This window comes from Hyalella azteca, unplaced genomic scaffold (genome assembly GCF_000764305.2).
Source record: "Hyalella azteca isolate HAZT.00-mixed unplaced genomic scaffold, Hazt_2.0.2 contig13225, whole genome shotgun sequence".
In the NCBI taxonomy this organism is placed as follows: domain Eukaryota; kingdom Metazoa; phylum Arthropoda; class Malacostraca; order Amphipoda; family Hyalellidae; genus Hyalella; species Hyalella azteca.
The window spans coordinates 350,795-369,626 of NW_025943154.1; the positions used below are offsets into that span (position 1 = coordinate 350,795).

An 18,832-nucleotide genomic window follows, 5' to 3' on the forward strand; every position below is an offset into this window, starting at 1 on the left:
TAGAAGGCCTGAGTAGGAATTTTTATCAGATAACGTCGAGACCTAGATTGATACTGAAAAGAGGGGAGGGGGGAGGTGTGGATAGAGTCCAAGTAGTCTTACTTTTCATGCTGAGCGGCATACACATGAAAAGACTCAGAAAAACCACCAAGTTAGAGCATTGTTGAACTTTAAATATTTTTTTAGCAAATAATGCTTCTAAAAATCAGTAAAGTATTACTGATTGTGAAAACGCTAGTTTCTGCCAAATAAGAAGTTTGAAAATTGAAATGCTCCAACGAATGGTGAACAAAAATGCTCTGCTCTAAAAACGCTTCCCCGTTTCGTAGAAAATCAACACAACACTTGCGTCACAGTCGCGTGATCCCGCATTACTTTTCTCTAAATTTCTTCTAGAACATATGGGTCATGTAGCATTAAATTCGATTAAACCACATATTTATTTCTTTGCATAATCCATGAATGACCATACCTTTAAGGCCAAAATGAAGGAAAATTTCACTTCCCAAATTTCCCAAAAGGATCGTCCGGGGATTTGCTAACCCAAAAGCTATACCGGAAATTTCAAAATGACATGACGGGAGATGAAGTCAAGTTGAGAGCGAGCTCCTTAGATCTGGTATACAGGATACGAGCAGAGTTTACGTAACACACGACAACCAAATAATATACGTGGGTATACGTACTGTGCGACCATGCGCAGAAGTGCGCGTATATGGGGATTGGAAGGGAAGTCGCACCCACAGGATAAACGAAAGCGTCCTTTGTCGACCAATTACAAACTCAAGGCTTCCATATTAATCAGTTCTTGCGCAATTTACAGTGAGACGCGCGTTGTTTGACAACGAAAAGTCAATTTAAATACCTTATATCGTTTTCAAATGTACCCTTACATTATTAATAAATGTATATATTTTTCATAAATAAATGTTGTATATATAAAACTCAAATTATATTAAAAGTGAAATTCCAACTCCTGTATATAAGAACCCACTTTCGCGCATCGTTAATTATTTAGGAGACTAGTTAGTCATCCACGCACGCCTGTAGAGACAGTGCCAAAACGACTGCAGAATAAGAGCGAGGCTACGACCATTGATGGATAAATTGCGGGCGATTACAGACCTCACATTTGTACCCAGCAGTTGAGAATGCGGCGAGCTGGCGCGCCACGCAGTCTGCTCTCAGAGACAGCGCGCACAAAACGACAGTCAGGTATGACGCAGCAATCTGGTGATGTGATGTCAGCCACGTGGCATTCAGGAGAACTCCAGAAGCAATATCCACTGCTTATGAGTACAGGTCACGCAATTCTTGCCAGTAAAACTCAAAGTAAACGTGTGGACACTTATTCTTTCGATTAAACAGCAGGCCAAAAGATGCAAAATATTCGGAATAAAGAATAAAACTTTTCTTCGAAAGGTTTTTGAATTAGAATTACCACAAGAGAATAGGACTTCTATCGCCGAGTCGTATAAAAAAATGAGGTTGAATTAGAATTACCACAAGAGCATTAGACCTCAATCGCTGAGTCGCATATAGAAATGAGGAACAAAAATGTAAAAAATTGATGCGAGACCTGAAAAAATGTACAGAGGAACTAGCACGTAGCTAAATATCGGAGACGTCGTGTTCTGCGTGTTTAATGGCATTTCCTGCCGCTGCTGCGCAAGCGCTCGGTCAGGTGCAGTAGCAGGCACTGCATGGGGTGCAGTAGCAGGCACTGCATGGGGTGCAGTAGCAGGCACTGCATGGGGTGCAGTAGCAGGCACTGCATGAGCACTATGGTGCAGTAGTAGTCAATATGGTGCAGTTACAATCCCTGTGATGCAGCAGCGTCCGCTCGTGTCCAGTGCCAAGGACCTTTCTGTTCTGCGAACAATAATTTGGAGGAAACGTAAAGGGCAGCAGGATGGTATATATACAGGCACATAACAGCAGTAAACATGTTCGATTTCAACCAATTTCCTACGACGAATTAATCGTCGTGCAGGTTATTCGTGACTCAAGGACTGCTGGTAACTAAGGTTACGGTCAGCAGACAAAGGGTTATATAAAATAATTTAAAAATATAACTCAGTACTCACTGCAGTGAGTGACAGAGAGCGCATTTTCTCGTCGACGAAAACTTGAGGTCACGGACGGACGGACAGACGGACGGACATATAGACGAACAGACAGACAGACGGACATGGCGAGCACAATAGTGCATTTTTTCTATAAATGAGAAAATGCGCTAAAAACGCATAATCAAAGGTTGTAGTATTCATGCACCAACTAATAAAACCTAATAGAGCATTTTGATGCTGATGAGGATGCGTCAGCATTAAAATAGCAATGATTTATTAAGCATAGGATGGCATATGGCTACACCATGGATAAACAACTATGCCTGGACAATTGATGCGCAGCCTAGACGACCATGACATTCAAGGATTTACGTTCAACTTTGAGCAGTCGACAGAAATAATGATAGAATTTATTTCATTATTTCTGTCTCGGATTAATGCCATCTGTCTCGGTACGGTGACGTCTATCATGTAATTATTCCATGTATGTGATATAGGTACTGGCTTCAATTAAGTAAGTGTAAATAACTCGACATAATTTTAATATACTTGCTTCAAGTAAGAAAATATAATAAATAACTCGACATCATATTAATACACTTGCTTCAATTAAGTAAGTATAAAAATAACTCGACATCATATTAATACACTTGCTTCAACTAACAAAGTATGATAAACCACTCATCACATTAACAAAAACAGGCTCTGAGTACCAAGAAGGCAGGTTTAAAGGGACAGTACCCTAAATGCAGCAGGCATGGGCGCGCTAGAGTTTATGTGGGTCACGGCGGCGTGGGTTTAAAGTTAGTCTGTCACGCGAGCGCCCGACCGGGGGCATGCGCGAGCCCTCGCTAGAAAACATACGAAAAATAACAATGCCTAACTATTAGTCATGCAGCAAACCTTACCGCGGCGAAAACAGGACAACGAAAAAAAAAACATACGAAAAAGAACAACGCATAACTCTTAGTCATGCACCAAAACTTACCCCAAAAATAATTAGTCATGCACCTAAAGTTAAAGATAAGAAAAATTCGGTTTGTGAATTCTCGGAATTTGCGAGGGATGATTGATAATATAATATTAGAATAATATAATATAATTGATAATAATACATCCTCACAAGGGGCGTAGATAACTTCTACTAAACACTGCTCGAGATTTCTAGCAGAAGATGATTTATAAAAATAACATTTTCTTTCATGACCGATAAAGGGACTGAAATTCCCTGTTGCGAAAAAATTATAATTGCAAACAAGGCGTTTCAATGCTTACCAAATTGCGGTTCGAGGAAAATATAGCGAATATTGAAATCGTAGCCGGAAAAAATTGCTGAGAAGGCTCTTGTGATGAGAGCCTTGAGGTCCTATTGTTCATTGGGGAGATTAGATAGGAAATCAAGTGGCGATCGACAAGACGTGCGCAGTGAAAACTGCAATTGCGTTTTTGTTATGACCGCGGGAAAATAGAAGGAATATTCTGACGAAAAATCAAAAGCTGCAGAGTTCTTATAATTTTGTGCCAGATTCTCAGCGGTTTACAGCCAACAGGAACTGACTCGGAGTTGAAAAAATTTGTCTTTACCTTAACTAGAACATGAGCGTATTTTTAAATGGAGATATAATGATGAATCATAATGAGAGAGTGTAGGAAAAGTGTTTTAAAACATTAATTTAAGGAAGAAGCATTTCAGTTGAGAGCCCGAAGCGACCAACTCTGTCTCTCCAAAACCCAAGAACACCTGTGACATAATGCGATCGATGAGAACGCAATCACACACACAAGTGAGTGTGAAGTGGGGAAGATGGTTTGAAAAGAGCAGCTGCAGCAGCGTGAGAGCAACAGCAACAGTGAAATGAGCAGCAGCAGCAGCAGCTAGAGAGCAAGAGCGTAGAGAGCAACATATGCAGTCGAGAGAAGAGTGCGAGACTCAACCCTGACCTAGTTGCTATCCCTGCAGCAGCACAGCCTGTCTGCCACACACGCGGTCCTCGCACCACTGCACAGTCTGCAGCGTAACAGCGGTGCTCAGCCCAGGGTCACATTTTAGAGGCAATTGCATGCGGTCAACTCGAGGTGCTAAGTCACAATACACGCAAACCATCGCCGATTAAACTACACGCTGGAGCGCAAAGCGTAGGCGCTATATATTTTTTATGCCGCCTCTGGCAGCAAAAAAAGTTCCTTCTAGGAGAAAAACGTTTATAAAAACAACAGGGGGATTTTCAAAGGACCGTCGCGCACAAACCTCGAGCTGCTCATGATCTCGTCCATAGAAGCTATTTTTATAATTATTATTATTGCGCGATGATTAGAAAGCTTGTAATGTTAGTCACGCCAAGCGGCTGAATATTATAAAAAAAGACTCATGTATCCAACTAACCCAAAGCTTTCCAACTAACCCGTATTGCTTAGTGACAGCTCCTCAATGAAACTGTGATCATCGCCTAAAGCAAAATGAGACATTCACTTTTTGTTATAAATACAATGATTAAATACTATTATGTTAATGAATCAATCGAGCAGGATTAGCATCGCTATATCAAGATGAATATTTCAGCGTGGTCAGTACAGGATTGATTCAGTCATAAGTTGCACGTCAGAATCTTTCAGCATGATCGAGGTCAGTCAGGTCACATTCACGCCGCGTTCTCGAGTTGCTGTTGTCGGGCGTAGGTAGGGTGCCTGCCGAGCTAGTACCTAGCTGACCAAATTCATTGCAGGGCTGACACTGCCAGCGCCCTCTCTTGGCTGACACTGGCAGCGCCCTCTCTTGGCTGACATTGCCAGCGCCCTCTCTTGGCTGACATTGCCAGCGCCCTCTCTTGGCTGACACTGGCAGCGCCCTCTCTTGGCTGACACTGCCAGCGCCCTCTCTTGGGATCTCAACCAACCATGTTCTGACGTCACAGTGCCACGCAGCACCTCTGCTGCTACGAGCTCTACTACTTTCACATCACAAGATATGCCGAGAGTTAACACAGACCACACAAAGCGCAATACAAAAAATTTGGAAAATACACATCTTGAATAAACGAGGAAAGTGCTTAAACGAGGAAAGTGCTGCACGAGCTTCGTAGAGAATTGTGTTCCTGTAAATCTACGGTGCGGTCTGAAAATTTATATTACCTGTTTGCAATTAGGACCAAACACTGTAGCAGGTTTACGTTAGAACCGTAAAAAAATTCATTTAATGTGAGGCCCAGAATAAAGTCCCTATACGACGAGCACTGAATTAAGGCAAGCTCACATGAGATTTTTATATCTGAAAATAGGATAACGACCTAATAATTGATTCCGATTCTAAAATCATAAAACTATTTAAAAATTTATACAATTTTTTACAACAAGAGATAAGTATACGTATACGAGGTTACTTCCATGCAACATTCTACGTGCTCAGGTGTCTGATCTCTAATAAATTATAAGTATAAATGAAAACCATGGTGACTAAACTCTTCGGAGAATACTCACCACATTTAAAGATACACAGATTTAATCTCTTTGAATCCTACGAAGTATTGACCTAAGACCAGGAAGGTTTTCATGACAGATTAGAGCTATAGACATTATAATTCATGGCTGATCTTGGGATTCGTACTTTCCAAAATACCAATTGGTTCATTATAAAATGAACAAATAATAATTATCATTGGGATTTTTTCCCAATTCAGTTGAATTTGGGCATAACGTTGAATTAAGAAACCTTATTATTTAATTGAGAGAACCCTCAGAAAACCTTATTATTTAGTTCGTAACCGCTAGTTGGCAACCAATAAATTTTCAGTGATGATTACGCCCAGAAAATTCAGGGAAAGCTATATGCAGCCGCTGCGTGACCCACATAAATCTACGCCATAAATAAATAACAATTTGAAAGATTTTGAAAATACATTAATTTACCCTCACAATCAGGATTTAGATATTTTCGAAATCTTTATATTTACAAATAATAGAATCTAGGATAAATTTTACATTTTTGAAGAATATTCACGAATGCAGTGGGCTGCAGGAATCACCACGTGAAGAGGCCAAGGGTCCATTATAATGGCAGTTTTCATCTATTCGTGAGTTCTGTAAAAAAATTTTGTTTACGAGGGAGCTTTCAAGCTGGCTCATTAGTTTACCGGCTGCAGTCACTTGTAACGGTTTGTTTACATCACAAGCAACCTGGTAAACAACGCATTAGACGCCAAACTGCCCGAGCCTCGGACTGCATGTTCACCCATGTAACCTCGGCAAAAAGATCTTTGTTTTTTCATTGAGAAAGATTGAACAATTTTTCGTGCGTTAAACATTAGAAGCAGTCACATACGGTAATGCACTGCACGCCAGATCTGATAGTTAACACTTATATTACACAACCCAAGCTTCAACTAACGCTGAAAAATCCAAACGTTATACAGGAAAATACGAGTTGACACAATCAAGATATAGCGAAGCTGCTTACACTCTTACAGTGTACTTAATAGATGTTGGTGATGAAAATAAATTTCAATTTAAATCACTAGGGTACGATCTTGCATTAGACGAAGGGCAAACGTAGGAGCTATAGGCCATAATGTTGCACTAAAGTCTACGCAAGAGTAACCACAAGTCGAACCCACAAATTTCACGAGTTGCAGCCATCAATGCACAGTGAACAGAAAACGGTGGAGATTGTAGAGAATTGGTTCTAGTCCCTTCAGAAGGGGGACTCAAACTCTACGGAGAATATTAACCATATTTACAGATCAGGGCTTATACTTTCAAAAAAGTTAAGAGATCTAAGTTCATCAGCCAATCATTGACGGCCTTTCAAGCAAAATCCATCAATCATAGACCAGAAAATAGAGCGTAAGTACTTACGTTCACTTAGCGGATTTTGAAAGTATGGCCCCAGATGTAATCTAATCGCACTCATTCGTAACGTAAGTTCTGTGATGCTAGCAAAAAATTCAAACTGTATGATGCAAATTACAACTTTAGTTCGTGAGATAATCTGAAATCCCCGTCGTAAATAAGAGAGAATTTATGAAGAGAACATCAGACGATAACTAAAGGAGGTGATGCAACAGCCGGATGCAAGTAGTTCAAGATTACATCACTTTTAAACAAGATGGTTGACACAAGAGACGAGTCAGTCAGAGATAAGGTGGTAAAGGTACTTACCATTGCTTGTTCAATTTTGTTGTCGATGGCCACGGTGCTGGCAGTTGAGGCACTGCAAGAAATAAAACAACAAATTAGGACATATCCAGATACATTGGTGGAGGTTACAATTAATAGTTGGCTATTTAATAGCATAAATAGTGGCATTTTGACTCTCTAAATGTAAAATTAAGTATTTCGTAATTAAACATCATTGTTACACGATTGAATAATGAAATTGAAAAATATTTCGAAAAGTTTCCGTCAATGAGAGAATTAAGAGTTGGGTAAATTAATACAACTAAATGGACATTTGAATATTCAAATAGATAATTGACAGCACATTAGACAATTTCAGCTTAGAGCGTCACTCATACTATATCAATTAATTGTGCATCCTGATCGAACCATTTCAACTAATTTTGTATCCTCTCTGTATAAAACTAAACTAGCTACATTTTTACGCATGAAAAAAAACGCAGTAAACATTTTCATCGTTTACGCAAAGCGACGTTTCTCATTTCATCCTGAATAACAGTAATTAACCTCAAACAATGGTAAATGATTATTTTCTTGCCGTGTTAACTAGCTTTATCCGAACACAGATGCTTGATTCAGCGCAACTCAGAATTGTTTACCACTAAATATTTATTTATGGGTTTAATTTAAGCCTCGAGGGCCCTGAATGCCCCCATGCAGAAGAGAAGCTTCCCGAAGCGCAGAGGTTGAAGTAAGCAGTGCAGGTGTCATGAGTATTAATAGCAGCAGCACGGCAGCCATACTGCAGCAGCGCAGGCATCCCGCACACGGGTGTGGCTGTGAGTGTCGTCGGAGACTCAGTAAGAATTTACTACGAAAATCATCGGCCTAGATCTAAGATTTATTATTGGGGAATTCGTAGCTAGTCAAAATAAAATCAGCAAATATGATTTCCGGAGTTCATAGATGAAATACATAGAAAGAATATAAAGTAATTCGAGCAATGAGACTACTAAGTGCAATGATCTAAGAAAATTGAGATCGGCCATTTTCCTCAGAGCGTGAGAAAGCAGGTCATGATTTACGAAATTAAAGTAAACACAAGAAAGAACATCAAGGATTTCTAGATAGGGCGAGAGCATTGCGTGACAGCTGTCTGTTAGCGCGCTCATCACAGTTGTGCTCTACAGGTCGATAACCTTCAACACCAACACTCAGACAAAGCAAACATGAAGACTAAACAGAAATTACGCTTTATTTGAGAAATGAAAATATAACGAAGCTTCAGAGAATGGTCAGATATGTCAGCAGGTAACAGATCTTAGACAATTAATTAGCTAACCCTGCAATTTTGCTTATACAATTAATTAGCTGACCCTGCATTTGAAGGATAAGCTTGACACTGCTTTGATTAAAATGAATAGGAATAAAGCCCATAAAACGGCTTTGTGAAGTCGTTTCGGACGGAAGGTTGGGTGAAATCATGATCTAGCATCCGTCCCAGCGCATCAACAATCAAATATGAGTTGTAAACAGACACTTGTGACTGAGCGTAATGTCTGCCATTTCTGTTGAGTACTACATTCAAACTCGAGTTGGCAAAAAAAAAAAAAAAAACACGAAACACGAAAAAATTGCAAAAAAAATGGTTTTGTGAAATAAAACAGCAATTTACGAGTTCGGCCTCGGTCTCAAGGTGACGACGGCCTGTTTGCCAGTTACCAGCCACCCCTGTAATTGGGCCAGGACTAAGGGTCGTCGGGAACATTTGACTACGACATCACTTTCGTTTTCAGACGCGACGAGATACAACACGATCGTGAGAACCTGCCAGTCTCGACTGCTCTGCTGACTCAGCGAATTGGTGTCGCACTGCGGCATACCTTCATCTCAGTCTAGGCAAATCAAAATTCATTTACAAATAACAGAAGAAACATGAGACCAAACTAGAGGGAATATTTACCAATACATTTTTAAAATATTGTTGAGACCTAACCAGAAGATATATTTGTAATACATTTTATTAATACGTATTGCATTGCATGAAGATCTCGACTTACTTGAGACAGCAAACTAACCGAGCTCAATTAACTTGTATACCGTATAACAAAACAAAAAAACATTGTAAACGAACTAAGCACTTAGCCACAAAAAGACAGCATATCCATTGATGCGACAAAGACCGTGTAGGACTACACAGTACACACTATCCATTTATAATTAACCAATTCTGATTTTATATAAAAGGTGCAATTAAATTAAAAACATAAGAACCATCAAACCGACGCTACGCTAACTTGTCCGTTCAAAAGTTCTGACCTAGAAGATACATATATTTATATGATCTTATATCGGTATGGGAGGGAACGATATGACGAATACCAGCAAATTAGCATTCACTCAACGAGACGAGAAAAATGAGCGCTCTCAAAGGTAAATATACAAGTAAACGTGTGAATTATATTTTCATGTAATAATTATACGCAAACTGAATGGTTAAACGCAATGTTTTTTACTGAGAATATTAAGGACATTAATTAAAAGTTCTAATGGTGAGCATTCGAAACGTACGAAAGCAGAACCTATAATTAAATTTCGGCTTAAAATCAACGCAGCAGAAAAAAGGGAGATAACTAAAATCATTTTAAGACCGGCGTGAATAAATTGCAAAGCTCTCAACATTGTAGAAGGGCAGTAAGCAAACATAAACATCATCATAAAATAAAAAATTTAGTCCAACATTTTATGATGTAATTATAAAAAGTTATACTGTTATTGAATGAGGCTGAGCTATAGCGATCCAGCGTGGCCTGGGACTGCTACGTCCGAAACACATACTACTAAGGATACTAAGGAATGAAGTAACAAGATAGAGAAAAATGACAATAAAATGGAAGCAACATGAGATCATCCAGAACTCTAAGAAATGGAGGGATGACCTTTGCTGACACGTAAGGAGCATGAGAACACTTGACTGATTCTGATGAGAACCAAGCTCCGGAAATATATTTCCTGGCTCTGTCAACCAAGACTTAATACACGTGTAGAACGAAAACACTCATCATAAAACATTCATATGCATAAAAGAAACGAAGAATATTTTCAGGCATGGATATAAAAAGGTCATAGAGGACGATTTGGCATCAAATAGGAACAATAAATATCTTGAATATTTTCAGGCATGGATATGAAAAGGTCATAGAGAACGATTTGGCATCAAATAGGAACATTAGATACCACGTAATATTTTTCAGGCATGGATATAAAAAAGTCATAGAGCACGATTTGGCATCAAAATAGGAACATTATAGATAACACGTAATATTCTCAGGAACACGAAATTTTGGAAGAGTAACTCAAGTGGCTTCCATACCAAGGGGACCTTAAGTATCAGGGGACCTTATAAGATGTCAGGTGATGTTAATTACTCTTCCTGTGAGTAGCAACTAAGGAAGGAGAGTGGAGAGGAAGCTACATATCTGCCATCTACTCCAAACATTCGTCAGATCGCCGTTCAAGGCTGCGTTTTTATACACTCGTCACTTTCGCAACTACTGGCACGGATACGGGCAACTGGTGCAAAGATTGACATAGATAGCTGGTCATCGTACAACATTCCAGTTCATCTCACGCGCGTGTTCTTGTGTCTTCTAAACGAGGGGAAAGATTATTTACCAGTATGGTGAAGCACCTCCAGTTTAAGAATTGCATGGAGTCTCAAAAGTATTTTTTTGAAAAGATTATTTACCAATACAGTAAAGACATCCAGTTAAAAAAACGGAATGCTTCGAGAGTCAACTGTGCTTGTTTTGAATGATTATTCACCTTTTAGTAAAACATCACCGATTTGAAGAATGGAAGGCAAGAGTGTTAATAAAGATTATTTGGAATATCTAATTGAATAAATGAACGAAATTCGACATAGTGTTGCTACCCAATTATTTTTAACTATCATTTGTAATTTTGTATTGTTAAAAATGTTTAGTCGAAGCAATAATAAAAGTTGAATGTTCTGTAATAATAAAAAAATATTCTTGCAATATCGGAGCTGTGAGCAAGCTGGAAAAATTAGGAGACAGTTACAGCAAAATTCTAAAACGCTTCAGCAACAACGCAGGAGCGCGTGGAAATGAATATAAAAGAAATTATTTTCGTCTTTCAGAAATAACATTTTTATACCTCGATAAGGTAGAGAGAGTAAGAAGAAGAAGGCGAGAGGGGGAAGAGGGTAAGGCGAGATGGGGTAGAGGGTAAGGCGAGAGGGGGAGAGAGGGTAAGATGAGAGGGGTGGGGAGGAGTTGTCATGGGAGGGGAGATGTGAGGAGGGTAGGTGTTCGCAAGACAATGCAGCTGTTGCCAATGTTTCCACCATATATAAATTCACATATCCATCTTTGAGAAGTATTCATTCGCTCTGTAAATAAATGACCTACCTACGGACAATTAGCATCATACGACGCACTGAAATCGTGAAAAATTCTTAGTAGATATGAATGGAGACCTAGAAGTTTTCTCTGCCACCGCCATTGCAAGGAACAAAGTTCCAGTGTGCTATTCGCGACTTACAGGCTAAATAATACGTGCGCGCCATGAGCAGCAATTGCTGGATTTGAAACTGCAACAAAGGCCAGCAAGTGAGACAGGAAAGCAGCGCGAGAGGAGTAGCTAGAGAGCTCGAGCGATCAGCTGTTGCAGCAAGCGGCTCAACCGACGCCATTACTACTGCTTGCCAAGCGATCGCAGCGACACCTGGGAGTCAAATTCGGTAGAGAAACGTTTGTTAAGATAAGCTTAATAAAACTTACTTGTGTTCACGAGCGATACTCTTACTTAGTGCCAATGCATAGTCTTGGAAACTGTACATATCGGTGCATAGCATGTTATGCCCAACAGAAGAAAATTCAAATAAAAATACGACACGATAAACTGAAGGTGGCGCCACGGAGTTCACTGTACGAGAGAGAGTTGCCGAAAGCAAGCGGAAGGTTGAGAAAAGGGGCGAGACACGCACACACCCGATCACGCCGACGATTCCTGTGTAACTGAGCGACCAGGGTAAGTAAACATAGCGTTCAGCGAGCAATGGTGTGGAGCATCGGCTATAAAAAAATCCTTATCAACGATGATGGTTAGATTCAAATGAAGTACACTTACTTTTAAGGGTTAAAACAAACCGTCGCCTAAACACGAGAAACTCGCCAGCACTCTTATTGCAGAGACACATCGATACGTTGGTGGTGAATCCAAACAACTACATTCCCTGACGTAGGCTCTTATGGAAGAAGACTGCAACTTCAAGAGGCAAGAGACTAGAAATCCAGAGACTTCAACACGGCAACATTACACGAAACTCGTGATCAGAGGGTAGTTGGTAGTTTTGACTACCAATTTTTGACTGCAACTGACTTGATGACAATGAATTCAAAGTTTGTTAAAGGTTACAGGGAACTAACTTCTTGTGACAAGTTTTACGTTGACATCCAATTATCGTCTCTCAACAAGTCCTCATCAGTGAATATCGTTAAAATATTGTTAGCTTGAGAGGCAAAAAATTTTCACTGAATTTAGACATTCCGGTTTGCCAGATCAAATTATATTATTAGGAAGTCTCAGTAGACAATTCATAAGAGAAAAGAGGCAAAAAAATCATTGAATTTAGACATTCCGGTTTGCAAGATCAAATTATATTCTTAGGAAGTCTCAGTAGACAATTTCATAAGAGAAAAGAGGACACCGTTTGATTATACGTCGTTGTGCGCGCACCTGGGTCCATACTTTAAAAAAAAGTTAAGAGATCGTAAGTTCATCAGCCAATCATTGACGGCCTTTCAAGCAAAATCCACCAATCATAGATAAGAAAATAGAGCGTAAGTACTTAAGTTCCCTTATAGCGAGTTTTGAAAGTATAGGCCCCTGCTAAGCAAGGCGAAGTGTGGCAGTCGGGGTGTAAATCAATGACTTCAAGTGAGTAGGTCACTCTGATCAATACGAGTGTGTTCATAAAATATAGTTAACGCGAAGCTCGAGTCTTGTGATCGAGACCCTGGCTTGACCTAATATATTCAGTTGCTCGAAAAGATCACTCACTGTGGTTAAAAGTTTTAGATTCACCACCCGTACAGAATAATAAGTTACACACGACACGCTCAATCGAGTAATGAATTTAAAAGTTGTTGTGATCAACACACCATCTCACGAAGTCACATCGAATGCTTGATGTACAATTCAGTGAAACATTAAGACGAATGATTCAAAACATTGCTCAGATTAAAAAATTCAAGAGGTAATCATAGATACCGAAAAAACAAATTCGTTTCGTTGAAATTAGTGTTGCTTACGATAGCAAATGATAGAAATGCATAAATGAAAATATCTATATACATCGATTTGTCCTCGCAAATAATGACGGCGTGCCTCAAAACAAACAATCGGAAGCATGCCGGGGCAGCTATCGAACGCATAAAAAATTCCTAAGGGAGCGACAGGCGAAATCATCATCAAGCCTGGAGAATAGTTCACGTAACTGGATTATTCTGACGCGGTAACTGGATTGTTCTGGATAGATGAGGAGGAGCAGCGTAACGCCTGATGCTCACAACAGATATTAAAACGAAGTAACCAATAGCGCTGAGCTCTGCTTCTGACCGAGGCAGGCGGTCGCCACCACACACACAACTGCTGCATAACAAAGACTTATAACATTACTTATAACAGTACGCGAGTGCTTGCGTATAATTACTTGAACGAAGTAGTAAATTGTTTATTTTTTGGGGGGATGCTTGATGACAGGAAATGCATTGTGCAGAAATTTAATTAATTTGAATGGAGTCTCATTTTTTAATAAGAACAAGAATCAATCAAACGCAGGCATTTTTACCCGTGGTCACAAAATAAGAGATAATTCGTTTAAAGATAAAAAAATCAATATCTCCAAAGAATTGAAGTCAGAAATGAAGGCTGAGCAGGAAGTCTCCTTCGCATGCCATGCGTGATTGCAATTGCCATTAAGATTACAAGAGACATGAGTGATGGCACGCACAGAGCAGAAGTAATGTTAAAATAATGGCTATTAAATCCTAAAGGGGTGCATATCACTAAGGACAGGGTTTTGACGTAACTAAACTTCATTTAAATATTGGCAAGATATAAAATTGATAATTTGGACAGTATATTTATTGCAATATAACTGCAAATGTGTGAAAATTAACAATGAACAAGATTACGTAAACTCGTGTAATTCGGATCACGCTACAACCCGAGAAGATCAGTTCTGAGTTAGATAATAAAACCGATTAACGTGGGTTACAAAAATACAGGGAAATGAAAAAACGAACTTCCGCTTAGGGAATAGCGAGCGTCGTATCAGTTCAAAAATATCAAATAAATTACTGCTTGTTTATGCAAATTAAATAAATTTCAAGAGAATCTAATCGCAGGAATGTAAATTGGAAGATCACAAATATGAGGAATATGCAACTGTTTAGATGGCCTCGATAATCGAGCTCGCAAGGTCAGGACGTAGCACCAAGTGCTGAGGCGCGAGTTTTCCGTGAGCGACGTGCCGACCTTCAAGCTTAGCAGCGTTCATCGATCGCGTGTGTCGAGGCTTCAGCCGCTGCTGCGTATTTGCGTCTGTTTTCTGCAAATAGAAAACTTTGCACCTTCTTTTGAGGATTGTTTAGTATCAAAATCGTGTATTTCATCAATAGCTATGAAGATTGATACGCGCCGACCTTTGAGCTTAGCGTTCATCGATCGCGTGTGTCGAGGCTTTAGCCGCTGCTGCGTATTTGCGTCGCTTTTCTGCAAATAGAAAACTTTGAACCTTCTTTCGAGGATTGTTTAGTATCAAGATCTTGTATTTCATCAATTACTATGAAGATTGATGCGTGCCGACCTTCAAGCTTAGCAGCGTTCATCGATCGCGTGTGTCGAGGCTTCAGCCTCTACTGCGTATTTGCGTCTGTTTTCTGCAAATAGAAAACTTTGCACCTTCTGAGGATTTTTCAATATCAAAATCGTGTACTTCGTCAATTATTAAGATTCATCGTGATAGAATTCAACAGAACGTCATCTATAAATCGCATATCACAGCCATGAGGCATCAAATTAGTGACCGAAAATGCTTCGACTGTTTGGTACAGTAGAACTGTCAAAGAGATTATTGAGAGCGGGATTACAAATTTGAATTTGCTCAGTATGCTCAGATGTTTTAGCTGTACCTAATCCTTAAAGTTGAAGGGCCAAGTCTACTGACTGATTAGTCGTATATCTCGTCAACTGAATGATGGTAATGTGAAGCTTTTCCTCGAGCCATCGGTGTAACCACTTTACTTCAAGAAATAAATAGATAAGCTGTTAAAAAAACTCGCTGAGTGTTCGCTCCTGAGCCAAGAACGTGACCGGTAACGAGCCTAGACAATTTCTTCACGTCACAAATCACATGACCATTTTCTCTGCCTTCGCTCGGTCGGACCTTCTGTTGATGATAACTGAAACGCTTGTATTTGAATTCAATGGAGATTGGTAATTTAGCACATGCGTTATTCAGAAGTTTAGTCTAAGTGCACTAGCTATAAATCGCATCATTGTTGTGAACGTTGCAAATGTAGACCAACTTTTGTTAGCCAAATTTGGTTTTCTGAAGTTTATGCAAATGAAAGGAAAAATAAATACTCAGTGCGATATTGAAAATGCATTAAAGAATAGATGGTCCACCGACTAAAAATGATTGCCAGCGATGTTGAACAGAGCAAGACAAATTTTGGTCCGATTACACATTAAATGAGTTTGTGAATTAATTGCTTTATTAAAAATGTATCTTGCGTAATTATTTTCTGAATGCAAAAGGACAAAGCCAAACTTGCATTAATCTATATAATTTAAGAGTGAAATAATGCACTTGAAGGAGTGGACGTAACGGTCGTCATTAAGACATTATCATTGACAATAAAATCAGTTACAAAGAAATCGTCCATAGTCGGAAAGAGCATCTGCGTAATGAATTTTACTTACACGTATAACAAAACAAACAATAATTTTTCTATGATATAATACACAGGTGAAAAAATTTCCCTCCATCTAGAATTTAATTCTTAACTACCTAGTGGATATACTGGCAGACTTTGATCGACAGCGAGGCAGAGAGGGAGCATCAAAATCGAAAAAAATGAATCTATATAGGGATTGAAACTGAGAAGAGAAAAAGTTTACCGAATTCTCACACCAACATCCTAGGTTTTGCACACACTGTACCGGTTCTCGATTAATCCACTCTAGACAAAGCACATCTATTAGTTCACTTTACCAAACAGCGGCGTTGTGAATTCAGTTTTGACTAAATGACCTTGACATTAAAATCACAAACACGCAAAAAATCATTTTTTTAGCTCAAGATCGACGTAATGTTTCTTATTAAATATAACATAGTAATATGAGCTTCAGAGCCTGGACTTACAGCATTATGTCGATGTAGCGCTTCTTGGCGGCGTATGCGAATACAGGAGTGCAGCGGCCAGGGGTGATGCGACCGGGTGTAATCCTTCCCGGGGTGGCGTAGCCGGGAGTAGCAGAGGCACTGATGCTGTTGCTATAGCCATGATGTGGCATGGGGGAGGCACACGCAGGGTTTATTATGATGGCATTACTGCTAGATCGTGATGGCATCGATGAGGCATAGCTACACATCGGGTTCTGTGAGTGTCGGGGAGTCAAGGGAGGCGCCTGACAATAAAACACCGTCGGGGGGGTGTTTTGAGGTTGCGGGGAGGGATGGTGCGAGAAAGGGGACTGTGGAGGAGTCAGCTGGGAGTAAGTGTACGAGGATGGAGTGGGTTGGTGGGAACAAGGTGACCATTTTACCCCATGCTGGGAAACTGGCCTGGAGGGAGATGTGTGTGAAGTATTTGAAATGTTTGCCAAATGCTGTTCACTTTGAGAGAGACTTCTGTTCGTAGATAGCTTCAGTATCGGTCTTGGAGAGCTTCGAGCGGAGCCTGCTCTTGACAGCTGTTCAACATCCATTAGTATGAAGTCATCCATTGAACTCGGCAAGCAATCAAATAAGTTTAGCTCGATACGTAAGATGAATACTATTCGTCTTAAAACCGAGCAATTAGTCCCAAAACAGCACTAGTTGAATAAACCTTTTTTATAAAATCAACAATTCACCAATCTATGGTTTATATAAAAGTTTAAGATTTCTTCATATAAGCACGAAAAATCCTAACTTATGTGAATATTGCACACGAGAATACAAGGGAGATGAAGAATGAATGCAGTTTCTTTCATTCGTATGTCTAAGATTTTTACTTTCAATTCTGAAATGTACCTAGAAAAGAAAAATTTTAAAAAAACCATACAGAAATATTCCTAAATTTTATTTTTGAAAAACATGCAACAACAAGTAAAAAAATAATAATCCGAATACAAGCAATGAGACATACAATTTTAAAAATAAATTTGTTCAAATTTCATATAAAAAATTCAGCTTTATACGTATCAGCGGGAGAAACTCGAGAAAAATGTGAACTCGAGAAAAAAATGTGAACTCGAGAGAAAAATGTGAGCACCTCGCAGTTGAACATAAATCAGTGAGTCGACCGTCAGGCTGAGCACACAAATGACGTCTTGAATGGCAGAGCAACATGAACAGAGGGGGCCGCTGCTCCCTAGGAGGGGGCGGCATCTGGGCAGCCTAAATTTACCGCGCAGGTAGGCCACTCACTAAATTCACCGCGCAGGTAGGCCACTCACTAAATTTACCGCGCAGGTAGGGCACTCACTAAATTTACCGCGCAGGTAGGCCACTCACTAAATTTACCGCGCAGGCAGACCACTCACTAAATTTACCGCGCAGGTAGACCACTCACTAAATTTACCGCGCAGGTTGACCACTCACTAAATTTACCGCGCAGGTAGGCCACTCACTAAATTTACCGCGCAGGTAGACCACTCACTAAATTTACCGCGCAGGTAGGCCACTCACTAAATTTACCGCGCAGGTAGGCCACTCACTAAATTTACTGTGCAGGTAGGCCACTCACCAAATTCACCGCGCAGGTGGGCCACTCACTAAATTCACCGCGCAGGTAAGCCACTCACCAAATTCACCGCGCAGGTAAGCCACTCACTAAATTCACCAAGAGGGTAGGGCAGATGATATATTTACATGCAGGCAGACCGTTTACAAAATTTACAACGCAGACAACCCATACTATATTTGTTCTGAGGGTAACCCTTACTAATTACTATATTCAATTTGAAGACAACCCTTACTGTATTCAACCTGCAGGCAACCCACACTATATTCACTCAGCAGACAACGCTTACGCTATTCACTCAGAAAACAACCTTTATTCACTTTAAGGGCAATCCACACTATATTCAATCTTTGGACAACTTACACTATATTCACTCCGCAGGCAGCCCACACTGTATTCAATCCGAAAGCACTATTTTCACTATATACTTTCACTATACTATTTTCACCCTGCCGGCAAACTACACTATATTCACTCTGCGGACAATCTATAGCATATTGACAACTTGCAGATAATCCACGAGAGTTGCTATTAATTCGAAAATTTTTCTTAAATATGAAATCAAGCAAATAAAAAAGCGATAAAGTCACTAACTGCCCAGTCACCAACATG

General features: G+C 39.8%; 1 protein-coding gene across 5 annotated transcripts in view; it reads right to left on the bottom strand.

Moving 5' to 3' along the window:
- Window positions 1–18,832, bottom strand: part of LOC108665011 (TSC22 domain family protein 1) — a 97,380-nt gene that overhangs the window by 17,011 nt on the left and 61,537 nt on the right. For 4 of the 5 annotated variants that reach the window (XM_047883556.1, XM_047883557.1, XM_047883558.1 and 1 more), the window contains one exon: window positions 7,221–7,272. In XM_047883556.1, the coding sequence (XP_047739512.1) occupies window positions 7,221–7,272 (52 nt within the window). Of the gene's footprint in view, window positions 1–7,220; window positions 7,273–16,635; window positions 17,511–18,832 lie in introns of those variants that run through there. The other variant, XM_047883560.1, reaches the window with a different exon arrangement.